This window comes from Hipposideros armiger, unplaced genomic scaffold (genome assembly GCF_001890085.2).
Source record: "Hipposideros armiger isolate ML-2016 unplaced genomic scaffold, ASM189008v1 scaffold_824, whole genome shotgun sequence".
Classification (NCBI taxonomy): Eukaryota; Metazoa; Chordata; class Mammalia; order Chiroptera; family Hipposideridae; genus Hipposideros; species Hipposideros armiger.
Window position 1 is genome coordinate 563,983 of NW_017732174.1, and position 25,501 is coordinate 589,483.

Sequence of the window (25,501 nt, forward strand, 5' to 3'; positions counted from 1 at the left end):
CCACAGTATGTGATGTGTACAGCATGGAAGATGTGTGGGATGGTGTCGTGTGATGTTTCTGTGAATTATTGTGCCATGTGTGTGTTTGTGTGCACCATTTTGTCTGTCATTAATAATTAGCAACCACCAATTGCCAATTTTGCACTGTGGGCCTTTGCTTATGTCCAGATATACTGATGAAGAGCATGTGTGATGGTGTTTGTGTGTTGTGTGAGCATGCAACAGCATCCACAAAGGCCCCTGTGGTGTCTGGAGGCAGTATGAGGCCTAAGGTGTGCAATGGTGCTGAGTATGGATGTGTGTTGGTTTTTGGGTCCATGGGTTGCATGGTTGTGGGTCTCTATGTGAGATGGAATAAGGCCAGGTATCGTGCAATGTGTGATGTACATATCTTTGATGTAGTGTTCTGAGGGTGTGTGTTCATCTACATGGCATTTTATGACTGTGATTGTGATTCTGTTGTGGTGTGATGGTGTGTGTGCGAGGTGTGTGCTACATGCATTTCATTTCTACGTGTTCCTGAGCCTCAGGTTGTGTAATGGAATCATGTAGTGTGTGTGTGAGGGTACGAGCTGGTGTGATAGACTGTGATTGTGAAACTCGTGAGGTGTGATGGAATGATGTATGTGTGTGTCCTAAGCATCGGGCCTATCTGGGTGATGGGAACACGTGTGATGCTAGGTGGGGTCCTCTGGCTTCCATGTGTCTCCTGCGTTCTGTGCAGCTTCATCTTATTGAATGGCTCTGCCATGGCTCTGGGTGGGCGGTACACAAATAGTGAGGGGGGGGGGTGTCCTTAGGGCTTCTTTCCCCTCTGCAGTACTCTTCCTCATTGTGGGGTCTTCCTTGCCTCTTGTGCCCTCTCCAACATCCCTCCTGAGCAGCACCCCACGCAGTCTCCAGGTCCCCCCTGCCTCACTGCGAAAGGAGGTGCTCTGGGTCCCCTGCCTCATTGTGGTGGTTCACAGGGCTTCCCCCACACCGTGTCCACCTCCCGCAGCGCACCCCTCTCCCTCATGGCACATCACCACAATGAGGGGAATTCCGGGGCTCTCACTCCCTCAGTGTCCCCTCCTCGGAGACGTCCTCCCACATTGCGGGGTGGGGGGGGGTGTCTCCAGGTTCCTCATTGCGGGCATCTCCGGGATCCCCCCTCCTGCAGCGCTCCCCCTTGGCGGAGGGTGGGGGCGGGGAGGACAGCTGCAGTACCAGGGGCGGGGCCTCCGTCCGTCCATCAGGGCGGCGGCGCCCTTGATTGGCCGACGCCGGCCCCCCCGCGAGCGCGGGCATATGAGGCGGCGGAGGCGGCGGCAGCCGCAGACCCTGTGCGGTAGGGCTGACCGCCAGACAGACGTGCGGACCGAGGCGCGGGCACTGCAGAGGCCCCCAGCCCGAGCCCGCGCCTGAGCCCGCCCCGAGGCCCCAGCCCCGGCCCCCGCCCCGCTCGCCCACCCCTGTTCCCTGGAGCCGCCAAGATGGGGGTAGGTGCTCGTGCCGGCCGGGCGGTGCGTGTGTGCGACATCATGGGTCCAGTGACATTGAATGTCTGCGGGTCGGGACCCTTGCGCTCTGGGGCCAGGTCTGCAGGACCCTGTGAGCCGACTGACCCAGGCTGCGCGTGTGATTGTGTCGCTGGTTGAGTGTGTACGCGGGTCGCCTGGGTCGCGGGGGTCTGTGGCGCATGTTGTGCCTTTGTGTGCCGGGTCCGCGGGACCTGATGCCTGACCTGATGCGGTGGCGTGCTCAATCGTGTTTGTGCGTGTGCATGTGTGCGCGTGTGAGCTCCTGGCTCTGTTGGGCCCTGCCAGCACCGTCTGCCTGCAATTGTGTGGCTCGGGTTGTGTCTGACTACCTGCAACCTATCTAGATGTGTGTCTGCGAGCTGGTGTTTGTGCCTGGGGGTGTTGAAGCCCCTCTGCTTCCCTGGCCGAGAGGGGACAGGTCTAGGCTATCGGACCAGATGACCTCTCTTTCTCCTTCCAGGCCTAGGTGGTGGGGCTCCGCAGTGCAGTGTGGCCTGGGGTTGTGGTGTGTGTCTAGCCCCTAATCTGGGGGAGCAGACATGGGGGGCTGGGAAGAGCAGGAGAACCATGAGGAGGAGACTGAGTGCCTGTCTGAGGGGAAATGCGTGCAAATGCATGTGGGGGGCGGGGTATCGTGCATGCCTGGCTATGCCCTTGCCTCCCATGTCCGTATGTCCTTGTCTGTCTACAAGTCTCTCCAGCAGATGCCGCCTCCTTTCCTGGCTGACCACCTGACCCCGTTGCAACCCTGGATTCCTCCCTGCGTGTCTGGGGCGGGGCCATGGGGGGAGGAGTGGGAGAAGGAGGCTGGTGGGCTGGGCTGGGGAAGATGAAGAGAGGCTCAAGATGGGAGAGGCTAATGGAAAAGGAATGTGAAGGATGGGGAGAAAGATGGCGGATGAAGGCTGATGGGCCCAGGGATGGAGGTGGGGGATGGGACTGCAGATCTGTAGATTGGGGGGATGGGGAGAAGAATTGGGTGGGGAGAGGACTGGGAGAGAGGAGGGGGGAGGTGGAAGGCGGTGATGCTTCCAGGTAAGTGGTATGGAGGGAGGGGAAGCTGTGGACAGACAGAGGAGAGGACTGAGGCTAAAGGCCTTACAGAGGGAATGGGAGGGGTCTTAGGAAAAGAAGTGGGGACAGGAGAAGTGAGTCGGAGAGACAGACACGAAAAGATGGAGAGAAATGCGGAGACTGAGAGGTGTTCAAGAAGAGACAGGGAGAAAGGGACAGATATAGAAACAAAGAAACAGACAGACACGGGCAAGACATAGATAGACATGGAAAGATGTAGAGACAAAGAGAGAAACTGAGGCTGAGATGAGCAGACCCAAGGACAGACATTTCCTATCCAGACACAACCTGAGTCAGCCTAAGTGATGGGAAGAGGACACAGAGCGTAAGAGAGGAGGTTGAGAAGAGATGCTCAGAGATGGGGCCCCAGACATCCTGAGAGGGGGAGGGACAGGCTGGCCAAGGTGCAGAGGCTGCGTGAGCTTAGGGTATGAGGGGAAGGCGGACAGCATGGAAAATGACAAGGAGCCACGGAGGCTGGCTGCAGCGAGGCAGGCATACCCCCCACCTCTGAGGTCCTCCCGCCCCGCAGTGCACCCATCTGGGCCTCCTGCCTCAACTGGGAAAGCCTTGGCCTCCCCTTTAATGGGTGGAAGCCCACCCCCTAGGGAGTCTGGTCATGGCAAGGGCAAGCCAGAGCCAAGGCTAACCTGCCAGGAACTGGAGTGTCCCGGCCCCTTCTCCCTCAGACCCAGAAGTCAAGTCTAGCCTGCCATGGACTAGAGTGTCCCAGTACCCGCCTCTTTCAGATCAGGAGTCCAGACCCCCAGCCCCTCCTCCCTCAGACCCAGGAGTCCAGGTCCCCACCTTTAGGTCTCATAGGGACCCAAGCATCAGCTCCCCAGCCTCCCCTAAGGCTTCAGGACTGGGCATCTGGTTTTCTCCTCCACTCTTGCCAGGCCCCCATCTCTGCTCTCCTGCCTCGCCTTTCATATCTCTACCTTAATCCCATCACATTATATCTTTACATATCTCCATCCATGGGTCTACCTCTCTGAAGAGGCTGAAACCCTTCCTGGGGCAGGGGATGGAAGAGTGTCCTCACTGTCCCCCAAGTCTCTGTGCTTCCGTGTCAGACGCAGTGCTGCTGCAGGGCTGGCCCTGGGCCAAGCCTCTCCCCCACCCCTCGCAACGCTCTGAGAGGCTCCAGGCCTCCAGGCTTCAGCCCCTCTCAGCAGCCCCCCAGCTCGGCCTCCAGGTCTGGGGGCAGACAGCAGGCAGATCAGCCCTCTACAAGGTCACAAGGAGATTATCTCTGAGCCATGCAGAGCCTGGGATCCCGGCTTGGCTGCGGGCCCATAGGATCTGTCAGCGGCCCTCTACCAGCACCCGGTCTCACACCACCCCTCCTGTCAGTGTCCCAGGACACTTCCTTACCCATCTGCCCAGGCCTGCAGACTGGAACTTCAGTCACTCCCCCCCACACCACATCTAGTTCCAGCCAGGCCCATGCTTCTGCCTGTTGCTCTTCTGCACCCCAAATCCCAGCCAGCTCCCACTCTATCCTCCAGAGACCTGACTGTTCAAGCCTGTCCATGGCTCCCACCAGCCCTCAGGAGAGAGGCCAGGGCCCAGCTTATCAATCAAAGCCCTCAGGCCTGGCGCATGTCCAGCCAGGCCACCATCCCTGTGCAGAGCAGGCTGCCTCCTGGGCCTTTGTCCCAGCTGTGACCAATGCCTGGAGTGCCCTTTCCTCTCCATTTCTGCCAGGCCAGTGAGGGTCTCCCAAGATTAGCTGCGTCCTCTGAGAGACAGAGTGAGACATCCATGGGGCTGTGGAGAGAGGCCCAGGAAAACAGCCAGGTGGAGAAGACAGGGAGAGTGACATATGGGAGATCTAGAACTGGAAAGACAGATGCCGAGATGGATCCAGAGAGAGACAGACACGGAGATAGAGAGGAAGATCGCAGAGCGAGACAGTGAGAGATAGACAAGATGGTTGAAACAGGAGAGACAGATAGGGATAGGCACACTGAGCATCGGGGAAGGAGGCAGTTTAAGGGATAAAAACAGAGACACAAGACAGAGAGTGGCAGAGACAAGGATGAACAGGGACATGGAGACAGAAAATATTGACCCTTGGAGACAGTCTGACACACTGACATGGGGAGAGATAGGAACCCAGAGCAACAGACTCAGCCAGACTCAGGAGAAATAGTTCAAGAGATGGAGACAGACATTGTATGAGAGACAGAGAAACATAAAGAGCCAAAAAGCAGAGGGAGACAAAATCATAGACACATCCAGAGAGACTCAGAGACAGAGAGGGAGAAAGACAGACAATATAAAGTGATAAGCGATCAGGAGAGAAATAGCCACAGAGATACAGAGATGGAGAGATAAAGAGGTAGAAGGAGACAAAGAGAGACAAAACAGAGCGAGACAGAGGCACGAACAGAGACCTAGAGAGACAGGTCAAGAGAGAAAGAGAGACAGACAGACAGACTAAAAAAGATATATAGAGAGAAAGACAGACAGACATAGCAAAAGACAGACACTCAGATGGTTGGACAGGCCCAGGGAGCGGGAGAAAGACACAGAAGGAGACACACGGAGATAAAAAGACACACAGAGACAAAAGGGGAGAGGCTCACAGATATGGCCACAGAAACAGAGAGAGAGAAACACAGAATGAGTCAGATGGAGACCCTCAGGGACAGAGACCCAGAGATACATGGAGCCAGAGAAGCCAGTTGGCAGAGACGAGACTCAACTTTGAGAGACACCCAGAGCCAGAGGGAAACCTACCCAGAGACAGGGTAGACACAAACTGAGACCCCCCCGAACCAGCCCTCTGCCCAGAGATACAAGCCAGGGTGAGAGTGGGCTCAGAGGGCCAGTGTCCCCCTGTAACCCCTTCTTGCCCACAGTCTGGTGGCTCTGACAGTTATCGTGTCGCCACCTCGCAGGACAAAAAAGATGACAAGGGCTCGCCTAAGAAGAGCAAAGGCGCCAAGGAGCGCCGGGACATGGACGACCTCAAGAAGGAGGTGGCTATGGTAAGCTACACCCTCTGTACCGCACACCCTCCCAGAACAGGCCCTGCCCACCCCTGAGGGCTTCAACACTCACCATCTCCTCCCAAACTTCTGTTCCTCAGACAGAGCACAAGATGTCAGTGGAAGAGGTCTGCCGGAAATATAACACGGACTGTGTGCAGGTGCGGCAGGCCTGGAGGAGGAGGGGCTGGGGCTGGGTCCCTGGGGTCCTTGTGAAGTGTTGGGATGTCGGGGTTGCTCAGGGAGGGTTCTGTGTGAGTCCTGTGTCCCCTAGGGTCTGACCCACAGCAAAGCCCAGGAGATTCTGGCCCGGGATGGGCCCAACGCGCTCACGCCACCGCCCACCACCCCGGAGTGGGTCAAGTTCTGCCGCCAGCTCTTCGGGGGCTTCTCCATCCTGCTGTGGATCGGAGCCATCCTCTGCTTTTTGGCCTATGGCATCCAAGCGGGCACTGAGGATGATCCCTCTGGGGATAACGTGAGTGCTCTCCACCCTGCTGTGCACAAGAGCACTTCTCCTTGTCCCTTTAGACTTTTCAAAAAGCCCACTTCTCTTTTTTCTCATCTAACTTTCACAATCATCCCGTGAAAGAACCCAGAGACGGTACAAGGGAAACTGAGGCTCAGACAGGCCAAGTAACTTACCCAAGATCCCACAGCAGGACATAAGAGCTAGGCTCCATCCTAAGGCTGTGCAATCTCAGCGACCTTGGGGACAGACACCACCATGTGGTCATGGCCTGAAAAATACCCAAAGAGAACGTGGGCTTGTGTAGAGACCCAGGCATACCCACCTGCTGATCTGTCAGGACCCATCCACCCAACACAGGGAACACACTCTGGGACACGGTCTCAACAAACGCCATGCCCATAAACACAGACCCACACACTGACTGCATATAGATTCTTACATACACACATGTACATGCACATGTGCACACATACGTGCACACACACATGAATGCATGCACATATACCCACATGCAGAGAGGCAACACAGCCACACCAGGGCCACCTAGTTCAGATACACAGGCACAGACAGACAGACATTGACTGATGGAAAGATAGACACAGGAACTGAAACACAGAGTTGCAAGCATAACCTGGTGACAGACAGACATAAAAATCAAGCACAGACAGATAATATTCTCAGAAATTAAAACCTAAACAAGCAGACAGACAGACGAAGAGTCCCAGACCTATGCACACCAACAAAGAGAGACAGCGATCCACATACAGAGACTGAAACACAAACAGTCTTATAAATTTAAAGCCAGGCATGCAGACAGTCAGACAAACAAACACACTGACCTAAACACAGACAGACACATGGACAGACAACAGCACACCCCCAGACTCTCTAACACAGGCAGAAAGACAGACAGATGCACCAAACAGAGAGATGGACAGACCCAGAGACTCAAACACATCCATGCTCAGAGAGAGGGACTCAAACACAGACAGGTGGACAGACACACAGATAAGAGAGACTCAGACACAGACCTTCAAGTACCTTGGAGGTCAGATGCACAAATACAGGCCCCCATTGATGCAAAGCTCCCTTCCCAGATTCCACAGAACTCGGGGTGGGGCTGGCGGGGCTGATGGCCATGACCCTGTGTCTCCCCACAGCTGTACTTAGGCATCGTGCTGGCGGCCGTGGTCATCATCACCGGCTGCTTCTCCTACTACCAGGAGGCCAAGAGCTCCAAGATCATGGAGTCCTTCAAGAACATGGTTCCCCAGGTGAGGGGTGCCCAGGAAGGGTCCAGGTAGATGGGGGCCATGCCAAGTAACAGAGAGAGTCCAGGCAGAGAGAGTCCAGGAGGTGACCCTTCTTTATCCTGCCCCCAGCAAGCCCTGGTGATCCGGGAAGGTGAGAAGATGCAGGTGAACGCTGAAGAGGTGGTGGTCGGGGACCTGGTGGAGATCAAGGGTGGAGACCGAGTCCCGGCTGATCTACGCATCATCTCAGCCCACGGCTGCAAGGTGGGCCTGGGGCCCAGCGCTGCCCTTCCTGGACTGTCCCAGGAGCCCAGGCCCCAGCCCCTCCTCCCCCAGGACCCGGGAGTTCAAGTTCCTGATTCTTACCCCTCAGACCCATCGCTACCTTAGACCTTGGCAGAAAGCCCTGTACCCTCCTCACCTACAGGAGCCCAACCTCTGGCCTTGCAGACACCACTCATCTACCCAGGCACCCAGGCTTCTAGCTGTGACCTCAAGGAACACAGGCTTCAGCCCCAGTCTCCCCTGGACAAATGCCCTCTAATCCCAGGCCCGGGGCTAAGCCTACTCTCCTGTGCACCCACCCCTAGGTAGACAACTCCTCCCTGACCGGTGAATCAGAACCCCAGACCCGCTCTCCTGACTGCACACATGACAACCCCTTGGAGACTCGGAACATCACCTTCTTTTCCACCAACTGCGTGGAAGGTGAGGTGGGCACGATGGGAGCACCAGGGCAGGGCAGGGCTGGTCCAGGCAGAGGGATATGCATCAGGAGCTTGGGGTCCCTCTGAACCTCACTGAGCTCCCACCCCCACCTCAGTCTAATCCCCTCTGGCTCCACAGGCACGGCTCGGGGTGTGGTGGTGGCCACAGGGGACCGCACCGTCATGGGCCGAATTGCCACCCTGGCTTCAGGGTTGGAAGTGGGCAAGACCCCCATCGCCATCGAAATCGAGCACTTTATCCAGCTCATCACTGGTGTGGCCGTCTTCCTGGGCGTCTCCTTCTTCGTCCTCTCCCTCATTCTCGGATATAGCTGGCTTGAGGCTGTCATCTTCCTCATCGGCATCATTGTGGCCAATGTCCCAGAGGGTCTGCTGGCCACTGTCACTGTAAGGCCCAGACCCCTGGGTCTGGGGAAAGAGGGGCTGGGGCCCAGATTCCTGGATCTGAGGGAGGAGGGGCTGGGGACCTGGATTGCAATATTCTTGATAAGGGTAAGTTGGGTGTTGAGGGCTGAGCATCCTAGATCTTTAAGTAAGGAGGGTCCTGGGACTCGGCCTCATTAACAAAACAAGCAAACGAAAACCTTGAGAAACACTGCAAGACATGTAGGACTAACAATCTTATCACTTTCTAAAGTTAACTTGTGAAATTAAGAAGTACCCCCTGATGGTAAAAAGTCTAAAGAATACATTAAAATGGTTAAAAATAAAACAATCGTCCCCTTCCCGCCGCCCAGCCGTCAGCCCCACTGCAGAAGTCTGCTCTCTGCAACCCTCCCCCGGCAGGTGTGTAGTAAGCGTTTTCAGGTCCATAGAAGGGACCATCATAGGAATACTAGTCTGCCCCTTGATTCTACTTAAGATACCCTGCCAAGTTTCCGTTTTAGCATGTTCAAAACTACTCTAGGTCAAAGGCTTTGTATTGATATGTAATACACATGCAAAGCGTTGCACATGTGAATGTACAGCCTGAAAGTCTGGGAAAACTGAACATATCCATGTCAGCTGGACCCAGCTTGAGTTCCCCAGGAGCCCCCTCAAGACCTCATCCAGCCCCAAACCCAAGAGTAACCCTTTCCTGGCTTCTAAGAGCATAGTCTTCCTGCTTCATATCAATTGGGAGAGTTCAACATGAACTCTTGTTTCTGCTGGTTTTTACTGAACATTATATTTTTTAACTTTATCCATGCAGTCGCTGGTGGCTTGTTCTTTTTCATTGCTGTATAGTATTCCTTTATTCCATAATTTATCCCTTTTGCTGGGATATTTGGGTGGAATTTGGGTTGTTTTTAGTTTGTGACTATTATAAATGAACATTCCAATACATGTCTTTTGGGGTGCATTTTACTGTTGGTCTGTACCTTGGGGTAGAATTGCTAGGTGACATTCTTCTCTCTTGCAGGCCACCCAGGATTCTCCCTGGGCTGGGCAGTTGAGTTGTTGGCACTCATGTTGCTGGCCCAACTCTGCCGCCCGGCTCTACCTGTAACTTGCCTGCTCTTGGGTGCCCTGCAGGTCTGTCTGACACTGACCGCCAAGCGCATGGCCCGGAAGAACTGCCTTGTGAAAAACCTGGAGGCTGTAGAGACCCTGGGCTCCACGTCCACTATCTGCTCAGACAAGACAGGGACCCTCACCCAGAACCGCATGACGGTCGCCCACATGTGGTTCGATAACCAGATCCACGAGGCTGACACTACTGAGGACCAGTCAGGTGAGGGGGGTGCCCAGGTGGGACTGACAGGGCCTGGCCCCAAGGCGCCCCCGGTCATGACACGTGCCTCCCGCAGGGACCTCGTTTGATAAGAGCTCTCACACCTGGGTGGCCCTGTCTCACATCGCCGGACTCTGCAATCGGGCCGTCTTCAAGGGCGGTCAGGACAACATCCCTGTGCTAAAGGTGGGTCTGCTGCCAACCTGGCTTTGACCTTGCCAGTGCCCAACCCCCACTGCTCTGCCCTGACAGCCCTTTCTCCCCAGAGGGATGTGGCCGGCGATGCCTCTGAGTCAGCTCTGCTGAAGTGCATCGAATTATCCTCTGGCTCCGTGAAGCTGATGCGGGAACGCAACAAGAAAGTGGCCGAGATCCCCTTCAACTCCACCAACAAATACCAGGTACTTGGGGCTCTCCGCGAGAGCCGGCCTGGACCTCACTTTCTCTGAGATGTCCATAGTCGTCAGTCAGGTCGGCCCCGCTGCCCTCCTGCTTTGGGCAGGTTACTAATCTTCCCAGAGCCTTGGTTTCCCCACCTGTAAAATGGGTTTGATGGTATCCACCCAGCAGGGAGAGGCAGAGACTTGGGTGAGAGGGAGGCAGAAGAGTAAAGATGTTCCTGCAGCAGAGACTGGAAACCAGCCAGAGGTCTCTTTCATTTCTTTAACAAATATTTTTTTTGAGCAGCCACCACCTGTCAGGTCCTTGTTTTAGGTGCTGGAGATACATACAGCAGTGCGTGAAAGACTGAAGTCTCTCCTCTCATGGGATGTGTACTCTAGTGCTAGAAGACAGACAGTGACAAAGACATGAGGAAATATGGAATATATCTGTTGGTAATCGTGCTGAGGGAGGGAGCCCTGCCGGTGTGTGGGGGAACAGTGTTCTATGCAATGGCACAACATGTGCCAAGGCCCTGAGACACAAGTAGGCTGACACGTCTGAACAAGAGCCAGGCAGCCAGTGTCGCAAAAAGGGAGTGTGGTGGGAGGTGAGGGCAGTGGGTGCCGGGCCAGGTCCCATCAGGCCTCGTGAGTCATGAAGTCTTGGGTGTGACTCTGAGGGGCACATGAGCCATGAGAGGGCTCTGAGCAGAGGAGAGATGGGACCCTGACTTGTGAGATATAATTTACATACCATATACTAAAACTACTGAATTACACACTTTAAATGGGTGATTTAAAGTGTGTAATTCAGTAGTTTTAGTACATGCATGCATAGATATGTGCAGTCATCTACACAATTTTAAAACATTTTAATCACCTCGAAAAGAAACTCTACACTCCTTAGTAATTTCCCACCACCTCCCCCATTCTCCCCCAGCCCTAAGCAACCACTCACCTACTTTCTGTCTCCGTGGATTTGTCTATTCTGGACATTTCATATAAATGGAATTATATAATGCGTGACCTGGTGTGTCTGGCTTCTGTCACTCAGCATAATGTTTTTCAAGGTTCATCCATGTTGTGGTGTGTGTCAGTGCTTAATTCCTTTTTGTGGACAACTAATATTCCATCATATGGATAGACCCCATTTCGTTTGCACCTATTGGCTACCATGAATGAGGCAGCTGCGAGCATTCAACATACAAGTTGTTGTGTGGACATAGTTTGCATGTCTCTTGGGTGTATACCTGGGAATTGCTGGGTCATGTGCTAACTCTACATTTAACCTTTTGGGGGAACTCCCAGACTGTTTTCCAAAGTGGCTGCACCATTTTCCACTGACTCACATTTTTTAAAGGATCCTCCTGGCTGCTGTGGGGAGGAAATGCCATGGGGTGGGAGGGCCGAAGTAGGGACCCTGTGTAGAGGCCACTGTGCTATTCCACGTGAGATGGTGATGGCCAGAAAGAAGCTTGCAGGGGGGAGGTGAGAAGAGGTCAGAATCTGGGTGTATTTCAGAGGTGAACCAACCAGATTTGGTGATGGGTCAGACCTGGGATAAGGAGTCAGGTGAGGCAGAGGGCAGGGAGAGAGGCACAGGTCCTAAGGATAGCCGAGATTTCTGTGAGACACAAAGAAAGGTAGAAATATCTGTGAGACAGCGAGGCTAAAACAGGCAGGGGTGGGCAGAGACCTCTGGAAGAGACTCTGAGAAACAGATGAAGATCTCTCAAACAGAGAGATTTGGGCAGTGCCCTCTAGGGGAGCTGTCTGTCCTGGTACCCACGGTTCTGGGCAGAGCAGGGGTCCTCTCCCTGGCCCTGTGTGGGCAGCCTCCAGGTTCCTGCGAGGCTTAGGCACGCCTGTCCTCTGATCTGTCCACAGCTCTCCATCCACGAGACTGAGGATCCCAATGACAACCGGTACCTGCTGGTGATGAAGGGCGCCCCCGAGCGCATCCTGGACCGCTGTTCCACCATCCTGCTGCAGGGCAAAGAGCAGCCGCTGGACGAGGAGATGAAGGAGGCCTTCCAGAACGCCTACCTCGAGCTCGGTGGCCTGGGCGAGCGTGTGTTGGGTGCGCATCACGGGTGGGACCGAGTTGGGGCCAAGTTGGGGCAGGGGCTGGGCCAGCTCTGGGGGGCCCTTGTGGGTAAGGAGGGGTGTGGTGCTGCTCAGGGCCTGCTCAGAATAGGGCCTCTCAGAACGCACTGTGAAAGAATGAAAGAATGAATGAATGATGGCATCTTTAGGAAATGAATGTTGGCTGACTGTCCAGCTGACTGGGAGGTAACTGCCAGGACCCAGACGGCCAGGAGCTGCGGGGCCAAAGGCACAGAGGCAGGAGGCTGGAGCCCTCATGTCCCGCCCCATCCCTGCCACCAGGTTTCTGCCATTACTACCTGCCCGAGGAGCAGTTCCCCAAGGGCTTTGCCTTTGACTGCGATGACGTGAACTTCACAACGGACAACCTTTGCTTCGTGGGCCTCATGTCCATGATTGACCCACCCCGGGCAGCCGTCCCCGATGCAGTGGGCAAGTGCCGCAGTGCAGGAATCAAGGTGTGGCCTGGGGCAGCTGGGGGAGGCAGGGCCAGCCCCCAGGGGCCAGCAGGGAGACTGGACCACCCCAAACCATGCCCGCAGGTCATCATGGTCACAGGCGATCACCCCATCACCGCAAAGGCCATTGCTAAGGGTGTGGGCATCATCTCCGAGGGCAACGAGACCGTGGAGGACATTGCTGCCCGGCTGAACATTCCTGTCAGCCAGGTCAACCCCCGGTGAGCGCCAACGGCTGCCTCAACAGTCTGCCCCCGAGGGTGGCCGGTCCCCCTCCCTTCTGGGCCTCTTTCGTTGACTCAGCGCCTGGGTTTTGTTCTGCCTCCAGCCTCCCCGAGCTTTAGCTTCAGAGCCTGGTCCTCTTGCCTCTCCCGTCTGTGGATCTGCCCTGCCTGGCTCTCTACCCCTGTACCACTGCCCACACATCCTGACCACTCCCTGCTCTTCCCAGGGATGCCAAGGCCTGTGTGATCCACGGCACCGACCTCAAGGACTTCACCTCCGAGCAAATCGACGAGATCCTGCAGAACCACACAGAGATTGTCTTTGCCCGCACGTCCCCCCAGCAGAAGCTCATCATTGTAGAGGGCTGTCAGAGACAGGTGGGCTAGGGCTGGGGCCTGGACTCCTGGTCCTCGAGGAGGAGGGCGCTGGGGCCAGGCCTGTGGGCATTCTTCTCACCCTCTCTCCTTGCAGGGGGCAATCGTGGCTGTGACTGGGGATGGTGTGAACGACTCCCCCGCTCTCAAGAAGGCTGACATTGGGGTGGCCATGGGCATTGCCGGCTCTGACGTCTCCAAGCAGGCAGCGGACATGATTCTGCTGGACGACAACTTTGCCTCCATTGTCACGGGTGTGGAGGAGGGTGAGTGGCCAAGTGGCCCTGAGGACTGAGGTCTCTGCATGAGGTCAGAAAAGGGCAAGGGGAACAGGCCAGGGCTGCAGCTGAATGCACAGCGGGGAGACCCCGGAATCCCACTGGGCTCCCAATGGGGCCTGAGCTTGTCCTTTCAGTCTCGCTCCCCCACAGGTTGGGGACTTCCTGGGGGCAGGACTGAGCTGATGCACTTCTGGGTCTCAGTGTTGCCTGGCACAGGACCAGTCTGGTGGGGGAGGCAGACTTGGATAGCATTTTTAAAATACTCATAAGTGCAACCACGGGAACGGAGGAGCCCTCAGGAGGCCCCTCACCCAGCTTGGGGTGAGGGGCAAGGAAGCTTCCGAGAGTGGACAGGGCTCGCGTCAGAGTCCCAAAGGCCACTTTGGCATTTTCACGTAGGTGGTGCCAAGGAAAGGAGCTATAGGCGGAGGAAGCTGAGCATGCAAAGGCCAGGCTGGGTGGGTGAAGGGGTCTCTGGGAGCCCAGGCCACACAGCCCAGGCACCACCTCCTGCTGGGCCTTGATGCAGCCATAGATAGGGCTTGTTCACATTCAGTTTTATTCTGATCTTCAAAGTAACTCATGCTAACTATAGAGACAATGTAGAAAAACGTGAAGAAGAAAATTGAAATTACGCATAACCTCACCATCCAGAAATCATCACTGTTGATGCTGTGGTGCATTTTCATCCACTTTCTCTCCCGTTTGAAATGTCCCTGGTGTAAAAAATAATGCCTGATAAAAGAGAATTCAAGCTGAGCCTAAAGTGACCAATTAAATGCCCTTATCCCTTGTCTCCTATCTCCCAGAGGACACCATGGTTAACCCTTTCTTACCCCCCCGATATCTCCAATGCATATGCAATGCGCACACTCACAGACACACGCGGTCATGCCACCCAGACATTTATTAGGCTCCTACCTTGTGCGCCACGTGGGTGCTCAGCAGTGAGCAGAGAAAAGACAGCCTTAAGTTCACAAACAAATAATTACAAATTGCGACAAGTGCTAAGAAGAAAGCAAACAGGGTGCTATCACAGATAATAATAGGGATCCTCCTTAGATAAGGTGAACAAGGAAGGCCTCTCTGGAGTGACAAAAACAAAGTTTAACTTCCAGGAGGGGAAATTTCAGGTATACCCAAAAGCAGAGAAAATGGCATGGTTCCCTCCCCCGCTGTCACTGTCACCCAGCTCTGACAGTTACCACTGCATGCTGATCTTGTTTCAACCCCCACGCCCCACTGCACACTGGATCACATTCAAGCACATTGAAGTCATCATTTTCATCCACAAATATTTTAGGATGAGACACCACTAGTTTATGGAGAGCAGTGTATGCATCAGAGGGAAAGGGAATAGCAGGTGTGAACACCTAAGCATTTTATTTTTACACAAATGTGATCAAACCATCCATAGCTGCGTGCAGCCCTGCTTTCTTCTTCTTAACAACATAGCTTGTTGCTCATGTCTATCAGCACATGGGGGGAGGGGTGGTTGCGTTCATCTTTGGTTTCTTTTTACTTTATGCACACTTTACTGACTGAATTTTTATTGGGCTATGACATACATACATTAAGATGGGCACCTCCATGGCTTCTTACACACGTACACATCCATGCAACCACCAGACCCTGATCAAGAGAGAGAACATTTCCAGCCCCCCATCAGAGTTTTATCAGATCCCCTCCAGTCTATATCCACCCTCCCAGAAATAACCACTAATCTGACTTTTGGCACCATAGATTAGTTTCAAATCTCATCTCAATGGAATCATGTGATGTTAATGTTTTTGTATCTGGCTTTTTTCACTCAACGTAATATCTGTGAGATTCATCCACGGAGTTGGGTGTGACATAGCTCGTTCCTTTTCCTTGCTGAGTGGTATTCATATGGACGGACCACGGTTTATTTATACACTCCCCTGTTGATGGACATTGAAGTCAGTCTGAAAGGCATGAACGCACATGTCCGTGAGTGTGCGCATTGCATATGCATAGAAGATGTATTATGACTAACACTGTGGTGAATATTCTTGTGCTTGCTTCTTGGTGGACATAAGCACTAATTTCTCCTGGGTATAAACCTAGGAGCAGGATTACAGGGCCAAAAGGGAAGGGGATGTTTAACTTTAACAGAAACTGCCAAACAGGCTTCCAAAGTGGTTGTATTTCAAGAATGGATGAACAGAGTGACGTGGTTGGACATTCGTGTGGAAAGGAAGGAGGGTGAGGGGATGGATTAGAAAGGACACGTGCACGGGGCAGGGAAGGGGCAGAGGAAATAGGGTGCCCTGGTGCGGGCACGTGAGGTCTGAGCCTGCCCATGCCACAGGCCGCCTGATCTTCGACAACCTGAAAAAGTCCATCGCCTACACCCTGACCAGCAACATCCCCGAGATCACACCCTTCCTGCTGTTCATCATGGCCAACATCCCACTGCCTCTGGGCACTATCACCATCCTCTGCATTGACCTGGGCACCGACATGGTGAGCCCCAGCCAACCCCCAGGCCCCGGGAGGGCAGGGTCCCCCTATCCCCAGCTCACCTGACCTCTCCTGCCCAGGTCCCCGCCATCTCCTTGGCATATGAGGCTGCCGAGAGTGACATTATGAAGAGACAGCCCAGGAACCCACGCACTGACAAACTGGTCAATGAGAGGCTCATCAGCATGGCATATGGGCAGATTGGTGAGGACCTGGGGACCCCTTACGATTACAGCTGGATGCCCAGGGCCTAGAGCAGTGCCTGGCCCACTGTGGGCACTCAGAAACCTTGTGCTGAGTGAGTGGAGTAGAAGTCGAACTTGGTGCTGGAGATTTAGAAGGAATGATTTGCAGATTGGTGGTGGTCACCACGGAGGGGCCGGCACAGGTGGAGGCCAGGCCTGGAGGGGGGTACACCCAGGAAGCATATGGTACACCAAGTGGCAGGTCACAGTTGGCCCAGGCTGCCCACTCTTAGAGCCCACTGCTCCCCCCGCCTCCATGATGGGAAAGACAAGACCAACCTGTGAGCTCTCTGAGGACAGGAGTGAGCTCACCCTCTCTGCCCCCTCCTCAACCTGCTGCTAGAGTTGATGTGTTCAGAGCATTAGAGGGGCTGAGCTCACGTCACTGGGAGTGTCCCAGCAAACCAACACTTCATGGCGGCGGTCAGAGGCCTTAGAGGTCATTCCTGCACAGGGGGCCTGTCAGATTCAAGCCTAGGGTCCTCGGGGATTTCCTGATGTTCAGGTGGCCTGGGTCAGGTGGGAGGATAGCCACAGGGTTATCCTTCTGGGGAGAGCCCCCTCCTGGAGGTTCCTGTCCCAGAGACCCAGCTCAGGTGCTCGCCACCAAGTAACACCCTCAGGTTGCCTTCTGGAAGCCCAGCCCCGGATGATGCTCAGAAAAAAGGACTCCTTGTGGGGGCTTCAAGGGGTCCCAGACATGCACTAGGCTGGCTGCCGGCCCCCACCCAAGCCTCTCCTCATCTCCCTTCTCTTCTCCTCCCAGGAATGATCCAGGCTCTAGGTGGCTTCTTCTCCTACTTTGTGATCCTGGCAGAAAATGGTTTCTTGCCCAGCAACTTGGTGGGTATCCGGCTGAACTGGGATGACCGCACCGTCAATGACCTTGAGGACAGTTATGGGCAGCAGTGGGTGAGTGGGGCTGGGCCTCACAGCATGGTAGGGGCTCCCAGTCACCATCCCTGTCCACAGTAGGGGCCCCAGACAAGCTATCCTGCTTCCTACAATGGCCCCGCTGCCCCAGGGCCATGTCAATACCCTCACTGGCCACTCAGGGCCTCTTGGCACTCTTGGCCCAGTGTGTGGTGGGCCTGGTGTCCACTGGCCATGTTCTCTGCCCCACCAGGTGAGAAACCTTCACTGCCTTCTTCCCTGTCTCTCTCTGCCCTTCAAAGTTCTCTGGTGTTTGTCCCCTAGGGAGGCCCACAGGGTCCTCGACCTCCTCCCACTCCCCTCCACCCCAGGGATGGTCCCTGGTCACGGTTGACAACTGAGGTTACCATTAACCTCTCTCCTTCCTTGTACATCTCCTGGCTTTTCCCTGTGGACCATAAGCCTAAGAGGGGAGACATTTCTGAAGCCCTGGGGGACCCCATCGGGAAGAGCCCCCGTTTTGCCTGGGGTGCCGACAAGGAGCCTGGGGGCTGGGCTGGGCTGGGCTGGGGCTGGGCTGAGGCCACACTGACTGTCGTCCTGCACGCTGGTCATGGTTCTTGCAGACGTACGAGCAGAGGAAAGTGGTGGAGTTCACATGTCACACGGCCTTCTTCGTGAGCATTGTGGTTGTCCAGTGGGCCGACCTGATCATCTGCAAGACACGCAGAAACTCGGTCTTCCAGCAGGGCATGAAGTGAGAGCCCCGTCTGCCCTGCCCCTTGGGTTCCATTTTTCGGCTTTTGTCTCTGGGTTGATATTCTCTCCAGCGGTCAGAGCTGTATTCGTCAGAGCTGTATTCGTCGCTATCACTCTCCCCGCTCTCCCTCCTGCGTTTGTGGTGTCACTCACTGGGTCCCTCTCCAGAGCTGCTTTCCCTGTCTACGCCCTTGCCTGCCTGTGTGTCTGTCGCTGTCTCTGTCTTTCTCTTTATCCTTTCAGTGTCGCCATCTTGCTGGATCTGTCTTTGCCTCTCTGCCTCTTTGTGTCTCCATGTATCTCAGTTGTCTGTCTCTCCGTCTTCCTTTGGGTGTGCGTCTGTCTCTCTGAGTGGGGGTGCCGGTCGGGTTCTCTGGCTCCAGCCCTGCCTATGCCTCCAGGAACAAGATCCTGATCTTTGGGTTATTTGAGGAGACAGCCCTCGCCGCCTTCCTGTCCTACTGCCCTGGCATGGACGTGGCCCTTCGCATGTACCCTCTCAAGTGAGTGTCCCTCGCCACCTCCAGGACCCCCACCACCAGCTCCAGGAGCCTTCCCTGTGGGACATCCTCACAGGCCCCACCTCTCCTGGTGTCTCTCGGGATACCGCCTCTGTGTCCCCCACTGCAGCCTCTGTTCTGATGCCACCGAGCCTCCCCTACCGTGGGACATCCTCACAGTGGGCACTCTGCAGACCTTAGCCGGCAGTCACAGCCAGGGCACCCCTTGCCTGTAGGCAGGAGGGATCAAGGGAGGAACCCGCCCCCCTAACCCCTACCCACATAGCCTCTCCTGTCCCCTGGGACTCTGCCTCGTGTTCCCTTCGTGGCCCCACACTGATGCCCTCCTGCTCTCCCGTCTCTGCAGGCCCAGCTGGTGGTTCTGTGCCTTCCCCTACAGCTTCCTCATCTTCGTCTATGATGAAATCCGCAAACTCATCCTGCGCAGGAACCCCGGGGGTGAGAGGGCTAAGGGGACAGAGGGAAAGCTGGGGAGACAGGCTGGGGGGTGGGGAAGCACTGTGGTGACTTGCCTGATGCTAACCTCTCTCTGTCTCTCCATGTCCCTTTTGTGTCATTTCTCCCTTCCCTTTCCAACTCTTTTCTCTCTTCCTGTCTCTCTGGGCCTCCGCTTTGTCTTTCCACCTGTCCCTGTCCTTTGTGGTTTCTTCCTGTGTCTTTCTCTCTGTCCTTCTGCTTCTCTCCTTTGTCTCTCCAGGTTGGGTGGAGAAGGAAACCTATTACTGACCTCAACCCCACGACCTCGCCCGTCTCTTCCCTTGCCCCCGAAGCCCAGGACAGCTCCCTCCAGGCCCCTCATTTTGTATTCTGGGGGAGGGGCCCTCTCTCCCCAGGGCCCCCCACCTTGGCCCCACCCCCTCAAAGTATTTCCTGTCTCCTCCCTCTCTCCTCTCCTGGCTGGCTTCTCTCCCTGCCCCCTGCCTCTGCCTTTCTCCTCTCTTTTCTGTGACTCTGCTCCTCTCCCTCTCCTCACCCCTACCTCCCAGCCCCCTCCCTGGGCTCTTTTTTACTCCCTGTCAACCTCCCCCAACCCTGGCTAATGCCATCACTGGTTCTGGACAATTATCAAATATATCAGTGGGGAGAGAGAAGCGGTGTGTGTGTCGTGCTTGCTTTCTGGACCGGAGGTGTGGGCGGGATGGTGTCCCTGTGCTGGCACACGTGGCTGGAGGATTTATGCAACCAGAAATTTCACGGTACCAGCTTGGAAGTCTTGGAGTAATCAAATCATGGAGTTTTAGACCAAAGGAAAGTTAGTTAAGAGTGAGAGCAGCTTGAATTCACCAGGTGATGGGATTATGGGATCAGCACAGGGGAGAGGAAGTGACTCAGACTCAGTGATGCTCTCCTATTGGAGTAGGAGCTCGGGGAGGCAATGACAGTGATGACCATGATGCTGATGATGGTAGTGATTGAACGTCCACTCTGTGCTCTACCCTCTTCTAAGCACTCTGTGTGTATCAGCTCATTTAATCCTCACAGGCGTGATGCACAGAGAGGGAAGGCAACTTGCTCAAATTCACACAGCTGAGATGTGACAAATCTGAGATTTGTCCAAGTTCTAAGTCACTGTGCTATGTTCTCTTTTTATTGAGATAAACTTTCATACCATGAAGTGCACAAATCTTAAAGGCACAGTCGTGTAATCACCACCCCGATCAATATAGAACATTTCCATCCACCCAGAAAGTTCCCTTGTGCCCTTTTCTATTCAGCACCCCCTCCAAAAGCAACTGCTGATCTGATGTCTGTCACCATCCTTTAGTTGTGCCTGTTCTTGGACTTTGTATAAATGAAAACTTACAGCATGTTGTCTCATGTGTCTGACTTCTTGTTCTCAACATCGTGTTTGTGAGAGACATCCACATTGTCACATGTATCAGTAGCCCACTCATTTTCATTGCTGTGTAGTATTCCACTGTGTGGCTATAACATAATTTCTTCATCCATTCTCCTGCTGATGGACATTTCCGTTGTTTCCACTTTGGGGGCTATTACAATTGGTGCTGCTAGGAATACAACCATGCTAATAATGACAAAAGTACGCATCTCTTTTGGGTACCTGCCTAGGAGTGGGATTGCTGGTCATGGGGTGGACTGTGTTTAACAGAAATAGCCAGACGCTTTCCAAAGCCATTGTGTCATTCTGCATTCTTACACTGCATGAAAGTTCCAGTTGTTCTACTTCCTCGCCAACATTCGCTATTGTCAGTCTTTTGAATTTTAGCTANCCCAAGCCTCTCCTCATCTCCCTTCTCTTCTCCTCCCAGGAATGATCCAGGCTCTAGGTGGCTTCTTCTCCTACTTTGTGATCCTGGCAGAAAATGGTTTCTTGCCCAGCAACTTGGTGGGTATCCGGCTGAACTGGGATGACCGCACCGTCAATGACCTTGAGGACAGTTATGGGCAGCAGTGGGTGAGTGGGGCTGGGCCTCACAGCATGGTAGGGGCTCCCAGTCACCATCCCTGTCCACAGTAGGGGCCCCAGGCAAGCTATCCTGCTTCCTACAATGGCCCCGCTGCCCCAGGGCCATGTCAATACCCTCACTGGCCACTCAGGGCCTCTTGGCACTCTTGGCCCAGTGTGTGGTGGGCCTGGTGTCCACTGGCCATGTTCTCTGCCCCACCAGGTGAGAAACCTTCACTGCCTTCTTCCCTGTCTCTCTCTGCCCTTCAAAGTTCTCTGGTGTTTGTCCCCTAGGGAGGCCCACAGGGTCCTCGACCTCCTCCCACTCCCCTCCACCCCAGGGATGGTCCCTGGTCACGGTTGACAACTGAGGTTACCATTAACCTCTCTCCTTCCTTGTACATCTCCTGGCTTTTCCCTGTGGACCATAAGCCTAAGAGGGGAGACATTTCTGAAGCCCTGGGGGACCCCATCGGGAAGAGCCCCCGTTTTGCCTGGGGTGCCGACAAGGAGCCTGGGGGCTGGGCTGGGCTGGGCTGGGGCTGGGCTGAGGCCACACTGACTGTCGTCCTGCACGCTGGTCATGGTTCTTGCAGACGTACGAGCAGAGGAAAGTGGTGGAGTTCACATGTCACACGGCCTTCTTCGTGAGCATTGTGGTTGTCCAGTGGGCCGACCTGATCATCTGCAAGACACGCAGAAACTCGGTCTTCCAGCAGGGCATGAAGTGAGAGCCCCGTCTGCCCTGCCCCTTGGGTTCCATTTTTCGGCTTTTGTCTCTGGGTTGATATTCTCTCCAGCGGTCAGAGCTGTATTCGTCAGAGCTGTATTCGTCGCTATCACTCTCCCCGCTCTCCCTCCTGCGTTTGTGGTGTCACTCACTGGGTCCCTCTCCAGAGCTGCTTTCCCTGTCTACGCCCTTGCCTGCCTGTGTGTCTGTCGCTGTCTCTGTCTTTCTCTTTATCCTTTCAGTGTCGCCATCTTGCTGGATCTGTCTTTGCCTCTCTGCCTCTTTGTGTCTCCATGTATCTCAGTTGTCTGTCTCTCCGTCTTCCTTTGGGTGTGCGTCTGTCTCTCTGAGTGGGGGTGCCGGTCGGGTTCTCTGGCTCCAGCCCTGCCTATGCCTCCAGGAACAAGATCCTGATCTTTGGGTTATTTGAGGAGACAGCCCTCGCCGCCTTCCTGTCCTACTGCCCTGGCATGGACGTGGCCCTTCGCATGTACCCTCTCAAGTGAGTGTCCCTCGCCACCTCCAGGACCCCCACCACCAGCTCCAGGAGCCTTCCCTGTGGGACATCCTCACAGGCCCCACCTCTCCTGGTGTCTCTAGGGATACCGCCTCTGTGTCCCCCACTGCAGCCTCTGTTCTGATGCCACCGAGCCTCCCCTACCGTGGGACATCCTCACAGTGGGCACTCTGCAGACCTTAGCCGGCAGTCACAGCCAGGGCACCCCTTGCCAGTAGGCAGGAGGGATCAAGGGAGGAACCCGCCCCCCTAACCCCTACCCACATAGCCTCTCCTGTCCCCTGGGACTCTGCCTCGTGTTCCCTTCGTGGCCCCACACTGATGCCCTCCTGCTCTCCCGTCTCTGCAGGCCCAGCTGGTGGTTCTGTGCCTTCCCCTACAGCTTCCTCATCTTCGTCTATGATGAAATCCGCAAACTCATCCTGCGCAGGAACCCCGGGGGTGAGAGGGCTAAGGGGACAGAGGGAAAGCTGGGGAGACAGGCTGGGGGGTGGGGAAGCACTGTGGTGACTTGCCTGATGCTAACCTCTCTCTGTCTCTCCATGTCCCTTTTGTGTCATTTCTCCCTTCCCTTTCCAACTCTTTTCTCTCTTCCTGTCTCTCTGGGCCTCCGCTTTGTCTTTCCACCTGTCCCTGTCCTTTGTGGTTTCTTCCTGTGTCTTTCTCTCTGTCCTTCTGCTTCTCTCCTTTGTCTCTCCAGGTTGGGTGGAGAAGGAAACCTATTACTGACCTCAACCCCACGACCTCGCCCGTCTCTTCCCTTGCCCCCGAAGCCCAGGACAGCTCCCTCCAGGCCCCTCATTTTGTATTCTGGGGGAGGGGCCCTCTCTCCCCAGGGCCCCCCACCTTGGCCCCACCCCCTCAAAGTATTTCCTGTCCCCTCCCTCTCTCCTCTCCTGGCTGGCTTCTCTCCCTGCCCCCTGCCTCTGCCTTTCTCCTCTCTTTTCTGTGACTCTGCTCCTCTCCCTCTCCTCACCCCTACCTCCCAGCCCCCTCCCTGGGCTCTTTTTTACTCCCTGTCAACCTCCCCCAACCCTGGCTAATGCCATCACTGGTTCTGGACAATTATCAAATATATCAGTGGGGAGAGAGAAGCGGTGTGTGTGTCGTGCTTGCTTTCTGGACCGGAGGTGTGGGCGGGATGGTGTCCCTGTGCTGGCACACGTGGCTGGAGGATTTATGCAACCAGAAATTTCACGGTACCAGCTTGGAAGTCTTGGAGTAATCAAATCATGGAGTTTTAGACCAAAGGAAAGTTAGTTAAGAGTGAGAGCAGCTTGAATTCACCAGGTGATGGGATTATGGGATCAGCACAGGGGAGAGGAAGTGACTCAGACTCAGTGATGCTCTCCTATTGGAGTAGGAGCTCGGGGAGGCAATGACAGTGATGACCATGATGCTGATGATGGTAGTGATTGAACGTCCACTCTGTGCTCTACCCTCTTCTAAGCACTCTGTGTGTATCAGCTCATTTAATCCTCACAGGCGTGATGCACAGAGAGGGAAGGCAACTTGCTCAAATTCACACAGCTGAGATGTGACAAATCTGAGATTTGTCCAAGTTCTAAGTCACTGTGCTATGTTCTCTTTTTATTGAGATAAACTTTCATACCATGAAGTGCACAAATCTTAAAGGCACAGTCGTGTAATCACCACCCCGATCAATATAGAACATTTCCATCCACCCAGAAAGTTCCCTTGTGCCCTTTTCTATTCAGCACCCCCTCCAAAAGCAACTGCTGATCTGATGTCTGTCACCATCCTTTAGTTGTGCCTGTTCTTGGACTTTGTATAAATGAAAACTTACAGCATGTTGTCTCATGTGTCTGACTTCTTGTTCTCAACATCGTGTTTGTGAGAGACATCCACATTGTCACATGTATCAGTAGCCCACTCATTTTCATTGCTGTGTAGTATTCCACTGTGTGGCTATAACATAATTTCTTCATCCATTCTCCTGCTGATGGACATTTCCGTTGTTTCCACTTTGGGGGCTATTACAATTGGTGCTGCTAGGAATACAACCATGCTAATAATGACAAAAGTACGCATCTCTTTTGGGTACCTGCCTAGGAGTGGGATTGCTGGTCATGGGGTGGACTGTGTTTAACAGAAATAGCCAGACGCTTTCCAAAGCCATTGTGTCATTCTGCATTTCTACACTGCATGAAAGTTCCAGTTGCTCCACTTCCTCACCAACATTCGCTATTGTCGGTCTTTTGAATTTTAGCTATTCTGGTTGGGCAGCTACACCACTTCCTTCGAGGCAGCCTTGTTAAAACAGCCCAAAGATGAGAGTCAGAGGAAGGGCTGGGGCTGGGATGCTGAGAGCTCACGAGTATGGGTGAGTGTGTGCACATGTCCACTGCACAAGACAACGGATGAAGGAGGAATGCCTGAACCTGAGGAGGGAGTTAGTCAGAGGGTAGGGCCATGTGTGCCAGGCACTGCTCATGATGCCAGGACAGAGCCTGGTCCTGGTAGGGGTTATGTGAGCCTGGACCTCTTCTAGGGAGGCTGCAGAAACTACTTTATTCATAGCGTACAGGGTAAGCAATGCTCCCATAGACAGGTGGGCAATCAGAGGCCCAGAGAGGGCAGGGACTTCCTTGAGGACACACAACAAGGATATAACCCAGGTTTCTGATTGTCTATGTTAGGGTCTTTTTACCCTCCCAGCTCTTCTTCCTCTGGAGAACCAAGAGGCAAGAAGCAGGCCTTGGGCTGGAGGGACCACAGGATCAGGGCCCATCTCTCACAGTCTTCTCAGGCACCCCTTCATCTCCCACCATCCCCCTAGTTCAAGCCCACCTGCTATAGGTCCCCTCCATGAGGGACCCCATCTCCCACCATCCTCTTGTCTTAGGGCTCTCCCCATCTCTCACAATATCTCTGCCTTAGGGCCCCCTCTTCCACAATCCCTGTTTCAAGGGCTCCTCTCCCACATTGCCCATGGGACAAGGCCCCAACTCCCCAAATCCCGATTCAAAGTTCCCTCCGTACTCTGCTCAGAGGGCCCCTCCCACAACGTCTTTGCCTCTGGACCCCACCATCCATGGCCCATGCTGTTCGACACCTCCAGACCTTTGACCATTATATCCTCTGCTCAGAACAAGTACTGGTGGGTTATGGACTAAAATCACTTTCACTGACTTCCCATAAGGAAATCGAACAGCTCTCATAACAAAAATCAAACCCAAATTTCCCAAGGTTGGCCATGGGAGGAGGCAGCTGGAACTGTGCCTCCAATTCTCTTCTTCCCAAGATTCTCTTTCCTCGCAGGGGGTCTTTCACTGGTGACCTCTGAACTCAGTTGCTGCTCCCCCATTAATGCTCTGGGCTAAGTGTGCACTCACCATCTGCCTTTTATTTCCC

The 25,501-nt window shown here is 54.5% G+C and overlaps 2 protein-coding genes across 5 annotated transcripts; both read left to right on the forward strand.

The window, feature by feature from the left end:
- Positions 1 to 1,305: 1,305 nt before the first annotated feature.
- Positions 1,306 to 19,563, forward strand: ATP1A3 (ATPase Na+/K+ transporting subunit alpha 3). 4 transcript variants are annotated; one of them, XM_019629067.1, is made up of 23 exons: positions 1,306 to 1,481; positions 5,507 to 5,596; positions 5,698 to 5,757; positions 5,871 to 6,074; positions 7,229 to 7,342; positions 7,451 to 7,585; positions 7,912 to 8,029; positions 8,168 to 8,436; positions 9,565 to 9,763; positions 9,840 to 9,949; positions 10,030 to 10,164; positions 12,034 to 12,226; positions 12,535 to 12,710; positions 12,795 to 12,931; positions 13,162 to 13,312; positions 13,407 to 13,575; positions 15,923 to 16,077; positions 16,155 to 16,278; positions 17,086 to 17,231; positions 17,819 to 17,949; positions 18,353 to 18,454; positions 18,819 to 18,910; positions 19,170 to 19,563. In XM_019629067.1, the coding sequence occupies exons 1-23, from the start codon at positions 1,476 to 1,478 to the stop codon at positions 19,196 to 19,198; spliced, it is 3,045 nt and encodes a 1,014-aa protein (XP_019484612.1). In that variant the 5' UTR covers positions 1,306 to 1,475; the 3' UTR covers positions 19,199 to 19,563. The 4 variants fall into 4 exon arrangements, with proteins under 4 accessions (XP_019484612.1, XP_019484613.1, XP_019484610.1 ...); XM_019629068.1 differs by having other exon boundaries at positions 1,353 to 1,481; positions 5,468 to 5,596; XM_019629065.1 differs by lacking the exon at positions 1,306 to 1,481 and adding an exon at positions 2,429 to 2,449 and having other exon boundaries at positions 5,468 to 5,596.
- Positions 19,564 to 20,720: 1,157 nt separating this feature from the next.
- Positions 20,721 to 23,220, forward strand: LOC109374442 (sodium/potassium-transporting ATPase subunit alpha-3-like). The gene is made up of 5 exons (XM_019629017.1): positions 20,721 to 20,888; positions 21,476 to 21,606; positions 22,010 to 22,111; positions 22,476 to 22,567; positions 22,827 to 23,220. Exons 1-5 carry the CDS (start codon positions 20,745 to 20,747, stop codon positions 22,853 to 22,855), a joined length of 498 nt encoding a protein of 165 aa, XP_019484562.1. The 5' UTR covers positions 20,721 to 20,744; the 3' UTR covers positions 22,856 to 23,220.
- Positions 23,221 to 25,501: the final 2,281 nt, after the last annotated feature.

What these genes read in the sequence shown, in the direction of transcription:
- LOC109374442 (XM_019629017.1), top strand. Translation starts at nt 20,745, where the DNA reads ATGATCCAGGCTCTAGGTGGCTTCTTCTCCTACTTTGTGATCCTGGCA. An exon ending in ACAGTTATGGGCAGCAGTGG is followed by an intron (nt 20,889 to 21,475) that starts GTGAGTGGGGCT and finishes TGGTTCTTGCAG; the next exon opens with ACGTACGAGCAGAGGAAAGT. An exon ending in CTTCGCATGTACCCTCTCAA is followed by an intron (nt 22,112 to 22,475) that starts GTGAGTGTCCCT and finishes CCGTCTCTGCAG; the next exon opens with GCCCAGCTGGTGGTTCTGTG.
- ATP1A3 (XM_019629065.1), top strand. An exon ending in TCAAGAACATGGTTCCCCAG is followed by an intron (nt 7,343 to 7,450) that starts GTGAGGGGTGCC and finishes TCCTGCCCCCAG; the next exon opens with CAAGCCCTGGTGATCCGGGA. An exon ending in CTTCGCATGTACCCTCTCAA is followed by an intron (nt 18,455 to 18,818) that starts GTGAGTGTCCCT and finishes CCGTCTCTGCAG; the next exon opens with GCCCAGCTGGTGGTTCTGTG.